Source organism: Lepisosteus oculatus, chromosome 15 (genome assembly GCF_040954835.1).
Source record: "Lepisosteus oculatus isolate fLepOcu1 chromosome 15, fLepOcu1.hap2, whole genome shotgun sequence".
NCBI lineage: Eukaryota > Metazoa > Chordata > Actinopteri > Semionotiformes > Lepisosteidae > Lepisosteus > Lepisosteus oculatus.
This window is the reverse complement of record NC_090710.1, coordinates 3,982,519-3,998,495: the sequence shown is the minus strand read 5'-3', so window position 1 is coordinate 3,998,495 and position 15,977 is coordinate 3,982,519. Positions and strand designations below refer to the sequence as shown.

Genomic DNA, 15,977 nt, shown 5'->3' with positions numbered 1-15,977 from the left:
TTTTATTAAGTCTGTCTTTTAGGCCTTTAGAAACTGAACTCGCAGCACACATTATTCTTACATCAACAGTCTCAAAGTGCCGCCCCCATCTCGTTCATATACAAAAAGGTACATATGATTTTTTTTCTGATGCATGGCTTTCCCAAAATTCCACAGCAACCCTGTTAACACCTGGAGGCTCACACAAGTTGAGAAACACTGTACAGTACTACTAAGGGACTGTATTTATAAAAAAAGGTTCTAACTTGTTTTTTTTTCCTTTTAAAAATATCAGATGGTTTCAGTAACTCAAGGCGGACGAAGTTCTTACAAAGCCTCTGAAAACATACCAACAAGACCTATTTTCTGGCTGGCGTGAGAATAATATTTCCGAAAAATACGTCGGAGGTAGACCTTTTTCGTTGCGTGCAACCAAATGAAATCTTATCTGCCGTTTTTAATCGAGCCCAGCGTTATGCTTTAAAACGAACTCCAATTTAACATTAAGCACTGCCTTGAGGGAGAAAAATGAGTCGTTCCATTGTGATGCATGCAGTGAAAGCCGAGGAGTTCAAACTACCTGACTGCTGCTCACGAAATCAGACAATTGTACCAGCAAACCATCCATCTTATCCTGCAGGGTCCCCTGCTCCTGCCCGTTCTCACCGAGCTTTATTAATCACATCAATCCTGACACTGACACCCGCTCCCACTCTGTCTGGTCCTCCCTGGGGAGAGCCAGCTGAGGTGTGGCACCGTGCGCGGCCGTTTTTATTACACACTCTCATGTCAGCCGAGGGTACGCTTGAAATCCCTCACCATTCTCTCACGACCTGAACTGGAGATGAACGCTGGGCCCCAGGCGTGACAGGTTTCAACAGTTAGTACATTAGTCTTCCTTTACGCCTGCTCCCCCCCAAAAGAACAACAATATTGGACGGCGCTTGCAACTCCTACAACCTGCTCCAAGCTTCAGCTGTAGTGCTTCAGCACCTCTGGAATACTGCTTAAGCATACAAACGTACAAAACGAATACATTAAATTACATTATTGGGCAAGTATACTCCAGCCGGCAGTGTGGCACTTTACTCAAAGGGTTGTGGGAGTCTGTAACAAGCTACCCATCCACACTCATTTCTTTCAAGAAAGGTCTGAAAGAGATCCTCAGGTCAGTTAACTACTAACTACCAAATGGGCTAGCCGCTTATGCCCCTATAGGCAAATAGCCCCTTCTCATTTGTAATCTTCCTTATTTTCTTCTGGAAGCTCTTACAGTGCTCATCATGCATTTCTGAGGCTCTTTTTCTCTCAATATATAAATTCTATATAGAATTCTATTCTATATATAAATATAGAGCTGTGACTCTGCATGAACATGTCAGCAATGATTATTATATCTACAGGCCTGCTGTGTTTTTAAAGAGGAAATAGAAAAACTAACATGTTTAGAATGAAGCAACCAGATGGGGGGTGATAAGAGACTGATAAAAGGCTACAAGGATGAGAGTTGCTTACCTTCTGTGCTGAGTCCAGGACTGGAAGTGAACTTGGCGACGTCCACTATTTTTACAGCAAACTGCTGCCCTGTCTCTCTGTTGATACATCGTCGCACCACGCTGAAAGGTCCCCTGAAAATAAATAAGCAGTCATGTTAGTTCTGGGTTCCATCACAGTCCTCAATTCTGGATGTACAAATTAGTGTAGAGCATGATAGATAGATAAGACTTTATTAATCCCGTAGGGAAATTGATGTGTTACAGCAGTCCAACCCAAGACAAGCAAAAACAGACACCAGAATAGTCATAAAACAAAAGACAACAAAATAAATATAAAATAAATAAAAAATAAATACATAGGTGTGTGCAAAATGTGATGAGGGTAGCAGGGTGGCACTGTGGTCAGGGATTTGGGACTTGTGACTAGAACGTTGTGGATTTAAATCCCAGGTGGGACAGTGCTATTATACCCTTGAGCACTGTACTTCATCTGAACTGTTCCAGCAGGACACCCAGCTGTGTGAATGAGAGCAAATGTAAGTTGCTTTGGATAAAAGCATTAGCAAAATAAATTAGTAAGCAACACACACTGCTTAGAAGACAAATCAGCAGAACTTGAAAGAATGCTCTCAAGCCAATGCTCTATGCACCTAAATAATGGAACCGTTTCATCCTTGTTGTGGGAAAGTACAGAACTATTAACCAAGCTTCTGGTTGGTACTTTGCAATTCTGTGTTCTATATAACTATGCCTTGTTTCTCAAGTAATAATTATGTTGGGGACTTTGTTAGATTTGATAAACATTCTCATTACTTAGTGAAACAACCAGGTTTTGGAAGGATGCAAAATACCATAATGCAAAGCTCACAGCTTCCACAAAGCATTTCCCAAGTTGTATTAAAATCACTATTATTTATTAAAATTATGTTAAGGGCATTATCGTCTAAAACTCACTAGTAGATCTGCATCACACAAACTATTTTAACAAGTGTACCTAGAGATGGCAATAAAACCACAGCATTCCTCTTCTGAATGAGAAAAATAGCAAAACCATGTCATAGCAGGGCACAAGGACAAACTCATCAGATGCCAGGCTGTGGATAAAGGTGGTTACATACAGTACTTCAATGCAGGGTCATTTTTTGTGATATACAGGTATAAATCAGTCAAGAAAGTTGAGTAACAGCTAACATCTGCTACATAAATAACCTGGGGCTCAATAACAGGCCCAAGTAGGACCTTGTTATGGGCCTGTTGTCCTTTTTTTTCAGGCAAGGGAGGAAACTGAAGAGAGAGCAGGATACTCATGTAATCTTGTGTAAACTGCTTCCACACTGAAAAACTACGACCAGATTTGAAGCTGTCTGTCCTGTGAGGCTATAAGTGCTGCTGTGCTCAACTATGGAATCGTCTGTATTCATTGCCTTGTTAACCTTAGCTAACGCGGGCTGGTCCAGCTGTTGAGAGTCTAATTTTGTGTTTCCATTACACAGAGTACAGCACTTTATACCAAGCAGAAGTCTGCTAATTTTTTAAAGAACGTTTCAAACCTAGTTGCAAACTATTGCATTATACAGGCAACCACATGGCTGCGCAGTTCTCTTAGTTCTGAAACCCTAGGAATCATTCCGACGTTTTTATTATACTCCAGTCTCTGGTCATTTGCTGTCAGGACATTTTAATTCTTCATCAGGGATTCTGCAGGTGTGTCACAGCTAAACCACTACTGCACCATGGCTCTACTAAAAGTGCCTTTACTGCGTAACTGCATTGCTGTTATGTCTTTTACTTGCGGCTTACAGAAATATTGTAATCAAACAATTCACATCTTGCTGTTGGCGCCTTGTGTCGAGAGCTACAGTAATGTAGGAAAGGAGCTCTCAAGGTTTAAGAAATGGTGTTGACCACACTTTTATTGTTTAGTACTACAGGGAATAATTCAAAAGTATCCAGGGAGACCAAGACATTCCATATGCACTTTCATTTCATGAAAGGTCAGGACTGTGCAGAGCTCATCCATAACTACAATGAGTGTTGAAACAAAACAGAATTGTTCCAATTCCCAACCACATATTGGTCTAATGTATGCTGTATAAATATCACATGCTGCATGATAAACGCTGCACAAGGCAAATCACCCAACTCTACAGGATCGTCTTGGTGCAGAGACCCAAGCACAGGCCTCTTATCAGCTCCCCTCAATGCTATTCTGTATACAGTATCTTGCACATAATACAGTAGGTCTCTGAAAAAAATTTCCTAATGTCACAGGGTAGCAATTTCAAAAACATTCCACAGAAATAATTTGAAGGCAGAAAACCAAATGGCTTTGCTCACTCGGAATTGGTACAGTAGGTCACGCGGTCCTCGCTTTTTTGTAATTTTCATAATTGAGAGAAGACGACAAAGCAGATTAAGAAGAAAGCTGTTTATCCAAAGCCACTTGCAAAGACTCAAGAGTGAAATGTGCCCCAGCCTCTACTGCTGCAGTCTAGCTTACAGCAGGACTTTAGATTAACAAGCCATCAGGAAACAAAGTACATTATTCAGTCAACTGGACCCCAACGAACAAGAGGCACTTTACCTGCCAAAACACACCACCATTCCCAGCCACAACTCCGTCTGGGTGAATACATGGATCAGGTCTCATTTTAGATCACCCCCCCCCCAAAAAAATTTCATTTTTATTTCCCACTGTGCTTTTCAATCCAACGGTCACTACACCACAACGTGCTCAAAACTTTCAAAAAGCTCCCTCCTGTGGCGAGGAAGAGGAGTGTAAGCAGCACACACACCATTTCCACATCTCTGCAACGACAACGGGCCTGTTTTCAAGCGCAGCACCTGATTTGCTATCTTCTATATATCATGAAAACAATAAACCTTGAACATCCTTCAATCTGAATTTGTGCTCATGTGGGAGCCTACTTTAAATCAAATCTTTTTTTCACATGTTAAACTGCCTATCTTAGGCCTTTTCACAGAAATGTACTGATTATCAGATGGCTTAAGAAACAGAAAATAGACTTAACATCTTTTCTTCCCCACACAAGCATCAGCTGCAGGCCAATGGTGGTAACATTAATCACTAAAATCGGAGGTTCTAACAGATTTGTTCCGTTACGCCTGCTCTATTACAGAAGACTGAAGAAAGGTCCTGACATGGTTTTAGGGTAAAGTTAAAAAAAACTGCTACTACTGAGACACCCTTCCTGGAGACAATCTAATGGCAAAATCTATTGTAAATGGGTTACAGCTCGTGACCTTATCTTAAGAAACAGAACTAATTAGATTTAATTGGCAGTTGTTCTGCTGTATCGATTGACGTTGATATCCGCATTCACACAACCCTTAAGGTGCCGTCTCTTACAAGCAAATCCAAACTATTCTCTCACCTTCACATGGCAAGTGGGCACAAGCATTGCTCCCTTACCCAGTCGTCTTCCAGCAGGTCAGCTGGGACAAAGTGGGGTTTTGCCTTTGTTGATCCACAGACCCAATAAAACCCCACTAGAACAGATTTTATTCATGTAGCTGAAATTAGCAGTTGTCTTTGTTCCGTTATTGCACTTTATAAAAACATAAAAAAAATTCAAAACACATCTCAGATTTTAACTATAAAAGGTAGTGCCATTTAGAAGACACTGCTTCTCTTGTAATAAAGCTGTAGTAGCGATATAACCAGCTGAGTTATATTACCTCTAAAAAGATTTTCAGCCAGCAGCCATATCACCCTGCAACTCACAACTGGCAACCCACTGAAGCTAAGCAGGTGTGAGCCTGGTCAGTACCTGGATGGGAGACCTCCTGGGAAAAAAACTAAGGTTGCTGCTGGAAGAGGTGTTAGTGGGGCCAGCAGGGGGCGCTCACCCTGCGGTCCATGTGGGTCCTAATGCCCCAGTATAGTGACGGGGACACTATACTGTAAACAGGCGCCGTCCTTCGGATGAGACGTAAAACCGAGGTCCTGACTCTCTGTGGTCATTAAAAATCCCAGGGCGCTTCTCGAAAAGAGTAGGGGTGTAACCCCGGTGTCCTGGCCAAATTTCCAATTGGCCCTTACTAATCATGGCCTCCTAATAATCCCCCTCTATGAATTGGCTACATTACTCTGCTGTCCTCCCCACTGATAGCTGATGTGTGGTGAGTGTTCTGGCGCACTATGGCTGCCGTCGCATCATCCAAGTGGATGCTGCACATTGGTGGTGGTGGAGGGGAGTCCCCATTACCTGTAAAGCGCTTTGAGTGGAGTGTCCAGAAAAGCGCTATATAAGTGTAAGCAATTATTATAATAATTATTATTATTAAAAAGAACATTCAGTTCTTCAGAAGAGAGATGTAGCACGGGGAGTGCTTTCAAAAACATGCTAATTATCAACCTATCCCATTAATGCAGTTCAGAGAGCAGCTCTCTTTATCAAACACAACCTGCCTGTACAGATGGTCGCAGCCTAAAGCAGATTACTGCACGAGTGGCGAGGGGGTGCTGTACGCTGCCCAGTATGGCCATGGACCTGCGCTGTGTGCCAACTGACTTGCCCACTCACATTCTCCTGGGCTAGGATTCGTTTAGGGAGAAGCCCCAGACAAAGACCCCCCCCCACACAGTTACAAGAGCTTCAGCCACACTACCACAGGTGTCACAAACCGCAATGGGAGGTGGACTTTTGTCTGAAGGAGCTACCATATTCAGAGGACAGGGTAGCCTAAACACAGTAAGAACACTATTTTAAAAGAAACCAACTTTGGCTTTCCTTTCTTCCTAAGTAAACACGTAAAGTGAAAATTTTCTCTGGGCTTACCACAAGATAATCGCACTATGACAAAAAAGACAATCCTGAGGCCTGCTGGTACACACACAGTAAAAAGGGGGGATCATGTAGACATGGGACTGCTAACTAAAGAGTTCTAGGAAGCAATTTCTTTAGTCTTCTTTCTTGAAAAACAAAACAGGTGTCTAGTGTCTTGTCTAGTACTTTAAGGTTCTTCATTTGAAGAAACAAGGTACAAGAAGTGCTCTTTGTGTTCCAGTTTTAATTCTTTTAAAACTCAGACATTTTGTCTTAGTCTTAATATCAACTGTATTTGGTCACAATGTAATACTGTGCGATGCCAACGTTAATGAACAAACAGCAATAGTCAACCTACTAAGTTCGGTCAATCTTTATCCTTCTCATCTTTAATAATCTCATAAACCTTATTCTTCATTAAGCCACTGTCAATATTACAAGACTGTCTTTAGGACCAATTGTAACCAAGCATTAAACTGCCTAAACTTGAAGTGTCCCCTCTGGAGCCCTTTTTACAAAATTGACAATAGCCCGTGCTCCATGTGAACGGCTGCATTTTCAAAAGCTATAGAAAAAAGGGTGGCAATAATGCTGACTAAGGACTAATCAGTCCCACCTGCTTTTAATCTTTCAGAATCAGTAAATCCATTTCAATCAGAGAGAGCTCGCTCGCTCTCATTGAAGCCCCAGTCTGTGCCTCACTGTTTGAGTCAGCAGTTAAACCCAATCACTTCCACACTCCTGCAACGTCTTTGCCTTTTCAGTACATAACAAAAGCCTCGCGAGCCCCTCGCTCGAGCTCCTCCAGCTCAAAAAGATTAACTGTCTACAGCGGCCATCAGCTTCAACATTCCTGCAACCTCACCAGTCCTGGAACACTTCATCACAAAGCCAGCACTGGGCACAGCACCTCTAACAGCCACCTTACGCCACTGAGACAAAGAGGCATTTTTCAGGTGTCAGATCAACCATGTATAAAATAAAGATCTACGTCCGATGGCCAGGGGGGAGGCAGATAACAGCTGCAGAGTCACCCAGCGGGTAGGCAGCTTCCCTACTCAGGCCAGAACTGCTCAGTGGGCCAGTGCTTAAAGCCTGGTTTCTCGGGTGTTAAGTACACAGGGATCACACGACTCCCACATGGACGGGATGCCAGTCCATCGCCAGGATTAACCCCACCTCCCCCCACAGATGTGCTGCTCCCCGCTTATACCGCTGGGTGGACTGGCTCCTCACTCAAGGTCCACCAGCCTCCTGTCTGCAGTAGGGACTTGTACCTCCTACCCACCAGTTATGAGGGCAGAAATCTACCTACTGTCCCCAGGTCACCCAGTAACACTTTGTAAAACAGCATACAGTAGCTCCAATGAACACCACAGTTCTGCAACCGTTGCACTTGAGCCTGTGAGCGTCCACAACTAAGTCAAAGCTTCCCCTACCTGCTCAGGCTCAGACGCTTTAGGCAAAAATGCGATGAGGTAACGTGGAAGAGAGGGAGCAGAATATGAGTAAGGTAAGAACCTGAGAAGCTTCTTGAAGGGTCTGAATGATTTCTCAGTCCGTAGAGTAGTGATCATTTCACAAGAAATCCTGTCTTTAAAGGTGGACAACAGGTCAGCTCTTTCTTCAGTTATGTTACAGTTTCCAGCCACCAATATCCGTAAAAAGCTTTAAACCTAATTGTACTTCATAAATACACTGAGCTATGCTACACAATGTTGTTTAAAACTCATGGCAATTAATGTATTAGGTACTAGCAGAGTACTTAAACACTTATCTGATTATTGCTACAGATAACATTTAATGGCTGTATTAGTATTAAAACAGACATTAAACTTGTCATCTCAAAGCACTGTTTAACCTCCAGGTTTGTTGATACATTAGGCTGGCTCTGGTCCATGAATTTGCTGCAGGAAAGGAGGGCAGCTCAGAGTCGCATTTTCATTTCACGATTGTGATTTAGGGGCGCATAAAACAAGGCAGGCCAACCTAAAACATAAGTGTGAAAGGGTTCTTTAGTGAATCAAAAAGAAAGGAGACTACCATTAATCAGAGCGCAAAATGTAAATGTAAATATTGTTGCTGCTCAAGTCCACTGGACTGCCTGTGAACTGCAAACACCGCTTGAAGTGATTATCCTGCAGTGCAAACATTCACTGAAATCTCAAACTCTTTGTCTTTGCAAAGTGAAGACTATTTGCATTTTTGCCTTCTGTGTATAAAGAGCTTTCATGAGTACATAGCTTTTAGCACGTCTGGCTTACATATTTCTGTAATTCTTATGAAGAGGTGTGAGGATCAAAACAAATTTTCACTCCATCTGAAAGTTGCAATAGTGAGCCCTGTGTGACGATGGTTTTCTACATCACGTTGCCTTGCATCTCTTCACAAACTATACCCACACATCAAAGGAAAATATACAGGCCTTTATATTTTAACACTGTAAAAGTACTCATTTTGATTTTGGCATAATGTTTGTTAATTGTTTACGATGGAAAGTGACACGTTATGTTTGCATAAGCGCTAAATTACTTTGTTAGTTGCTGATTGGGCAATTTCACCTACTGAATGGAAGCCTGGTGGTGAAAGTGAAGAAAGGAAAACAGAAAAGGAACCAACCCACCGTAATTCAGTATCAAGAGAACACCTTTGTGCCAGCATGATGGGCACTAAGTAAGCATACTGTTGTCACTGCAGTGTTCATAGCCAGCAATTTTCAGGCGTGACAAGATTTTGCTACCAAACGAAATTTAATAAAACCCATGTGGAAGACAAGGAGTCAAGAGACCTCATTGAGATCAATGGGGGTGTCAAAGTGATGAATTGGGAGATGCTAGCAGCTACAGAACTCAACGTGTAGTGCTTCATCACAACCAGAGGCCATGGCCCTGCATTGCTCTAATCCCTGGGAATCACCTGATAACCTTCCAGATGCAACAGCATTCCAGCAGGACAGCACACATCCTTACGCTGAGGTTTAACAATGGCTATCTTACCAGATGAGAATGTGACTCTGCAAATTTGAGCCTCCGCTAGACTTTTATGGAATTAGCTAAAACAATGTGTGACTTCTAGGGCTCAGAGCCTCTACAAAGTGAACACGCACATGCTTGGCCATGGTCTGCAAGAGAAATGGGACAGAATCGCACAAGACAGCAGCATCTGCGAATTCAGACAGCATGTCATAGATGTACAACTTGCATTGTTTCCAGGCACATACACTACTAGGCTATAACTCAATAAAATAAATGTGCTGATTGAGAACTAGAATCCTTCAAGTTTGTCATGATTTAAAAACAAAACAGTATGGGCTTTCAAAGGGACTTTGTTTTTCAATTAAAAGTGAGCATCAACTGGTTCACAGCATTCATTTTCACTGATTGCCAGCTGTAAGACCTGCGCATGTGCTAAAACACTACGGCCAAATATCTGTTGCCGTTTCATGATGTTGGCAAAGAGCATCGGCACGTCTGATTCACCAGTTACTAGAGACCTACAGCCAGACAGCTTTACCAGCTCTCTAATCTAGTGTCCGGGAAACTTGCCTACATTTGGACAGCCCAGCGGGGTCAATGACAGTCGCTCCATGTGGTTTTCCCATTCTGTTTGAAAAAACAAAGTAATGCCTGGTCCGTCTGCAAAAGCTGCCGCGAAGGGGATCAAAGTTCAGGGAGGGACTTCTGAAACACAACCGATACTGCAGCCTGTAAAGAGGAGCAGTTTCACGATTCAGCCTCAGCAGTCAGTTGAATTCAAACAGCAGTCAATAGGGGCTTTTAGGCAGCGATCCGAGGTGATGTTACAGGAGTGATGAAATAGTTCACCTCCATCCCCATTTACAGTACCTGTTCTTACTGCCCTGTCTTTCTCAACACAACAAAGTTTCGGACGTGTAGACACCTGAACACGACTCCAGGGTAGAAAAGTTTTCTTTCTTCTCTTTTCAGCATGGAATACACCTATTACCTGTTCCTTTGCAGCCTACGCATGCTGACGTAGCTGCCCACCTGAACTACTTCAACCTACATCTTCGACCCACTATGCCTTCCTCCAAATCTTTTTCTAGATCTCTTAGTCATTCCTTCTCTTCTCCTATGCTACATTAACTTTGCTTACTGCCCTGTCTTTCTCACACCTCCACGGCCGAAAAGTTGGGATTTCTTTCTTCTCTTTTCAGCATTGAATAAACCTATTACTTGTTCCTTTGCAGCCTAAGCATGCTGACGCAGCTACCCACCTGAACTACTCGATCCCCATATGCTGTTCATAGAAGTTACTGCTTTGCTCGATCACCCTTCTGTACATTTTCAGCTTTCTCGGACACAACTGTGAGAATTAATGATCACACGATAGTGACAGAATGACACACCGCACCTCTCTGTTTACATCCTGTGATTGTAGAGCTGTGACTTGGTTTGTTTGAACAGGAGTATTTTTTTAAATGTGTCTGGAAAACCTCCCCCCCACAGCCTTAGTAACAAGTTTCTTCTGATGCTCCACATATGACTTAAGAGTTTAAAAGATCATACCATTTACAAATTTCTGCTGCGCATCTGAGAAAGAAGTTGGTACTGTAACCCACAGAGGACGAGCCCCTACTCTGGAGGTGATGAATTCATGATGCAAGGTCATTGACTTCGGTAAGATCTCCATGACTTAATTTCATCTCCTGTTCCACACACACACTAAGCAGAAAGAAAATATGGAAATCAGATGGAAAGGCACACCTGAACAGACTGGAGGAGAAGAAAAAGGACCTGATAACGTGTGTGTGTGTGCATGTGAGGGGAGGTGGAATGAGATTTTACATTTCCAGCAGGGTAATGTACTTCTATAAACACATTAGAACCTTGCCAATACACATTGCCTGGAACTACGGAAATGTGGCCCAGGCAGATAAGTGACCTCTGCTCCGTCAGCAAATACTGTTGCTTGTGAATGTGGGGGATAATGTACAGCAGCTGTGCCTTTCCATAAAAAAATAAAGGTCTCTTAATACCTGGTTTAGAAACAGTTTTATAGGTATATGTCCATTGCACAATCTTTCCACACCAACTGACTGTAATTAAAGGTTTATCTCGTAATTTTTCCACAAAAGCCAACTGTGCCACAAGTTCAGCATCAGGCAGGAGTAGGTGCCTCTCACCTGTGCTTTAAAAAATTATAATTGCTTACACTGTACAATGTACAGCATCCACCTGGATGATGCGATGGCAGCCATAGTGCACCAGAGCACTCACCACACATCAGCTATCAGTGGGGAGGAGAGCAGCTATCAGTGGGGAGGAGAGCAGAGTAATGAAGCCAATTCATAGAGAGGGATTATTAGGATGCCATAAGGGAAATGGGATTTTTCTAATGACAACAGAGAATCAGGACCTCGGTTTAACGTCTCATCTGAAGGACGGCGCCTGTTTACAGTATAGTGTCCTCATCACTATACTGGAGCATTAGGACCCACATGGACCGCAGGGTGAGCGCCCCCTGCTGGCCCTACTAACACCTCTTCCAGCAGCAACCTTAGTTTTTCCCAGGAGCTCTCCCATCCAGGTACTGACCAGGCTCACACCTGCTTAGCTTCAGTGGGTTGCCAGGTGTGAGTTGCAGGGTGATATGGCTGCTGGCTTTTGGAGGAATCATAACTTTGGAGGTGGGCCTTCTGTACCAGAAATAAACAACCCTCGAGTAATCTCAAATGTTCCTTCCCAGGAAATAAAAACCTCAGCGAGTCTATGGGTCACGCACCTCATGTGCCAGAGAATGCCCAACATTGCTCTCCAGATTCCCCCCCCGTTTTATCAAGAAAGCAGCAGGCTCCACAACTTACGAGATCTTGCCATAATAAAATGAGCACCCAAACATGCTGTAGCGTCTCATTAGTTCAGTGACCATGGAATAAATGAACTTTCCGCGTGGTTAGTCACACTGGACACCACGATACATGAGAACCAGGCATTAGGATACTTTTAACCAAAATAACTCCGCAAGGATTTTAGAAAACTGCCAGTGTTCTGCTAGTTATATTTCACCATTTCCAATGGCAAAAAAAATACAAACAAGCAAGTCAAACTGCTGGCTTAGCACTACCTGTTATAATAACATGAGGTGAACATGGATCGCATACTTCTAATTTCCCAGCTGCTGAATCAGCACCGATCAAGGAGTTGATGCATAATCATAAACCATGGCTACGAATTCTAAGTTGAATTTGCTTCACTTTGAAGTGGAGCTTCTGTTAAGACAAGCCATTCTGAACAGGAGGCCACCTCACTACACCAGCAGCAACTGGGAAAGATGAGTGGATTACAAGACTGCTTTTAACAAAAACATTAACTTACTGTAGTTTCTATTTTAGAAACTTCAAAACATCATAATTACCAACACACCAGAAAAATCGGGACTTTTCTGGCCAAGCAGAAAAACAAGTACGCTTCCAATGATGAAGGGTAAGCCAGAAAGGAAGAGGACTGGATCTAAGGAACTAAAACCACAGCAGTGCCTATAAATTGTCATGTGGCTGGGATTTAAATGCTATACTGTATGTATTTTTGTGACAATGAAAAATGATGTTCTCTAATTAAAACCACTTTGGATTAATACATACAATAATGCAAAGCTGACATTTGTGACTATGAATTTCCCTCTCACATTTTTATTGTACACATAAACTGTTACACGGGGAAGAGATTACTGTCCCATTACAGCAGCTGAACTAGGAACACTGAAGATTAAGACGCACAATCGGCTTCCCTCCTCAGGAAGTGAGAACTTAAATGAAACAACTTCAAAAACCAACTCCAAAGAAAGGAAGTGAAAGAAAAACTGCTTTCAGGAGAAAGAAAAAATCGTCATGTCTCAAACCGATTTTGCAAGATCCTCCAATTATTGCACAATGCAGCGCGATTGTGTACAAAAGATTTTAAATTGGGAGATAATTCTCCCTTCTGTACTTAGTCTTCCTTCCCTGTCACAGTTAAAGAGCTTCATGGAGAGGCAGGTGGGAAGGGAATCCACAAACCTAATGGAAAAAAAAAAAACAGAACAGGATTTTTTTTTCTCCAGAGTAGAAACGTGCTGGCTGTAAAAAGACGTTAAGTGCGTTCCTGGCTAAGGCAAGCAAGTTGAATGACCAGCATTTTGAAAATACTCCAAATACTAAGTGAAATAAAAAAAAAACAATGATATCAGCTTCACACATAAACAGATATTCTTGTACACCATAAACCAGTTAGGGGTGGCCACTTGAGAAAAGGTTCCTCCAAGACAGCAGTGTACACTGCACTGTGCAGTTCAGAGAGAAGATCAGCTTCCCATGGTATTACAGAGTGCCAGCTGACTCCCAAGGAAGGACTTCATTTACAGTGACTTGACCAAAGGGAGCTGTGACTTCTATCTGAACTGGACACGTTCAGTCCTAATGGAAAAATTAGGGGATGTGAAACTGAACTGAACTGCTATCAGCTTTACTAAGGGTCATCCCCAGCGCTCCCAGTAAAGGTTGTCAATGGAAGATGTTACCTCATGACCTCAAGGCGAGCCCATGGAAACGAGCCCTGGTACAGCTTCTGTGTCGCTATGGCAACTCTTCAGCAGTTATTCTTTCACCGAACAATTTATATTGCTTCTGATACTTGAAGCATGACACCAATCAATACCACAACTTTCACTTGGTACAAAGGAGTTCAAATTATACAAGCCTGGAAATGGAATTCATTTCTGCTTCCTGTTAAATTCAGATTGAAGGAAAACAATCAATGTAGCAGCTGAGCCTCTTGGAGGCTTTTACATAAGGCTTACTGCGTTCCATACCTATAGTCTAGCCTTGTGAAGTGAAATTGCAAGTGTTAGTGTAGTGAAGCGTACATCATGAAGTATATTTCATGATGCCGAGTAAGAAAATTCCCCAAACAAACTGAAGAAAAATGTGAATATTACACTCTACAATGGATCCGTATAAACATTAAGATGTAAAAATTACAACAGAAAAATCACAAAAAACCTTCATAAGCACAAAAAAAATCCAGAAACTCAGATCTCCGACACCACCTGAAGCATAAATGTTTCCTAAGAGAAAAGTACTAAGCTGGAGGCTTTTCTACCATTGTGACAGAACACCCAAGCTTCTGCTGCAGAAATATATTTAGCAACCTCAATCCTCAGAACCTGGACAATTGAACACCTTCCTCCTAGCACAAGCAAGCGCACCTGCGTGCCAAACAGCTTTGAAAAAAATATTTTCTTCTCAGTTAGCAAATAGTCTTCCTTCGTGTTAAACCTGTCCCCCACCTGGTTTCAGGCTATCTAGTTAACAGAGTATTTAACGCACCAGTGCAGTATCTCTAGATTGCACACACTGATATAAAAAGTAATTAAATGCTGTATTTAATACTGAAATGAGTACAATCATATGATGTATTCTGCAAATCTCCTACCCTCTTAATGCCATTATAATTGCATTATTGATTTATTAAATCAGTTAAACCTTTTTTCATAAAACCAAATCAATATCAGCATATGAACTGATCTTTCAAACAGATTTTAATAGGCACTAACCTCTAACCAAATCGCAACCCCTCCCCAAGTATTTTCCACTCAAAGCAAAGGATATAACGGAGTGTACTTGGATTATCAGAACGGACGTTTTTTAACTACTTGTCCCTTGATCTTTTGCGACAGCGCTTTCCCTTCCTCCGAAATTCAAGAACACGGTTTTAGTTATGAGAAAAAGAAAAACAAACAGTGCAAAGATCACATCCTGACTTCATACATCAGTTATAAGAGAAGCAAGACATGTATTGCACAGAAAGGGGAGCAATTCAAAGAGAGCCCCTGTGCACTGGACATCACTGGGTAGCAGATGCTATGTTTTAAAGATGGATTTTTCTGTTGGGAGATGGAGAGAGCATTATTGTGCATCCATCACCCTAAACCAGAGAAATCTGCCTTCATTGCCAAGACCGGACTGGAATTACCATCATAAAGCTCCAGACAGCCTTGGAAGGGAAATATCAGGCAGACAAACATGTCATTAGCTAAACTGTGCCACATGTAATCTCTCTAGCCAAGTGACCAAATAGCTTATGTGCCTCAATATGGAACTGGCCTGCTCTGCAATAATGTAAAAAATAACTAACATAAAATCAAGAGAAAGTAACAAGTTAAGACTTAAAAAAAAAGTATTTCCACTCAAATATAGGTTGTGTTTATATTTTGGATTTTTAGGTGGGTAGCTGCGTCAGCTGCAAAGGAACAAGTAATAGGTTTATTCCATGCTGAAAAGAGAAGAAAAAACAACTTTTTGACCATGGAGCCTTCTTCAGGTGTCTACACGGTCGAAGCATTTTCTTTCTTCTCTTTTCAGCATGGAATAAACCTATTACCTTTTCAGATTTTGAGCCCACAAGGAATGACATTTCAATTTGAGATCTAAAACTGTTAAGCTTAGGTTCTTAAAGAATCTGCAAAAGAATTTCTCCAATTCTGTGGTTTTATGAAGCAAGAAATGTTACAAATATGAACTTGTAGGTTTAGCGTGAACCTTGCTACTGCACGTCATGTGAAGTCCACATTTTGTTTCAGAATGTAACTTGACCAAAAGGAACTCTATGGTACGTGACCGTCAGGCTGTTATACATTGGGCAGTCGAAGAAAGAAATGTGACTGTTAAATCTCCGGCCTGGCGACTGGCGGGGGATCCATCTGTGTGGAGTCT

The 15,977-nt window shown here is 42.1% G+C and overlaps 1 protein-coding gene across 17 annotated transcripts in view; it reads right to left on the bottom strand.

Moving 5' to 3' along the window:
• The window catches only part of caska (calcium/calmodulin-dependent serine protein kinase a), a 257,641-nt gene that overhangs the window by 168,815 nt on the left and 72,849 nt on the right, over nt 1-15,977 (bottom strand). For all 17 annotated transcript variants that reach the window (XM_069178917.1, XM_069178929.1, XM_069178930.1 and 14 more), the window contains exon 2: nt 1,495-1,607. In XM_069178917.1, the coding sequence (XP_069035018.1) occupies nt 1,495-1,607 (113 nt within the window). The remainder of the gene's footprint in view (nt 1-1,494; nt 1,608-15,977) is intronic.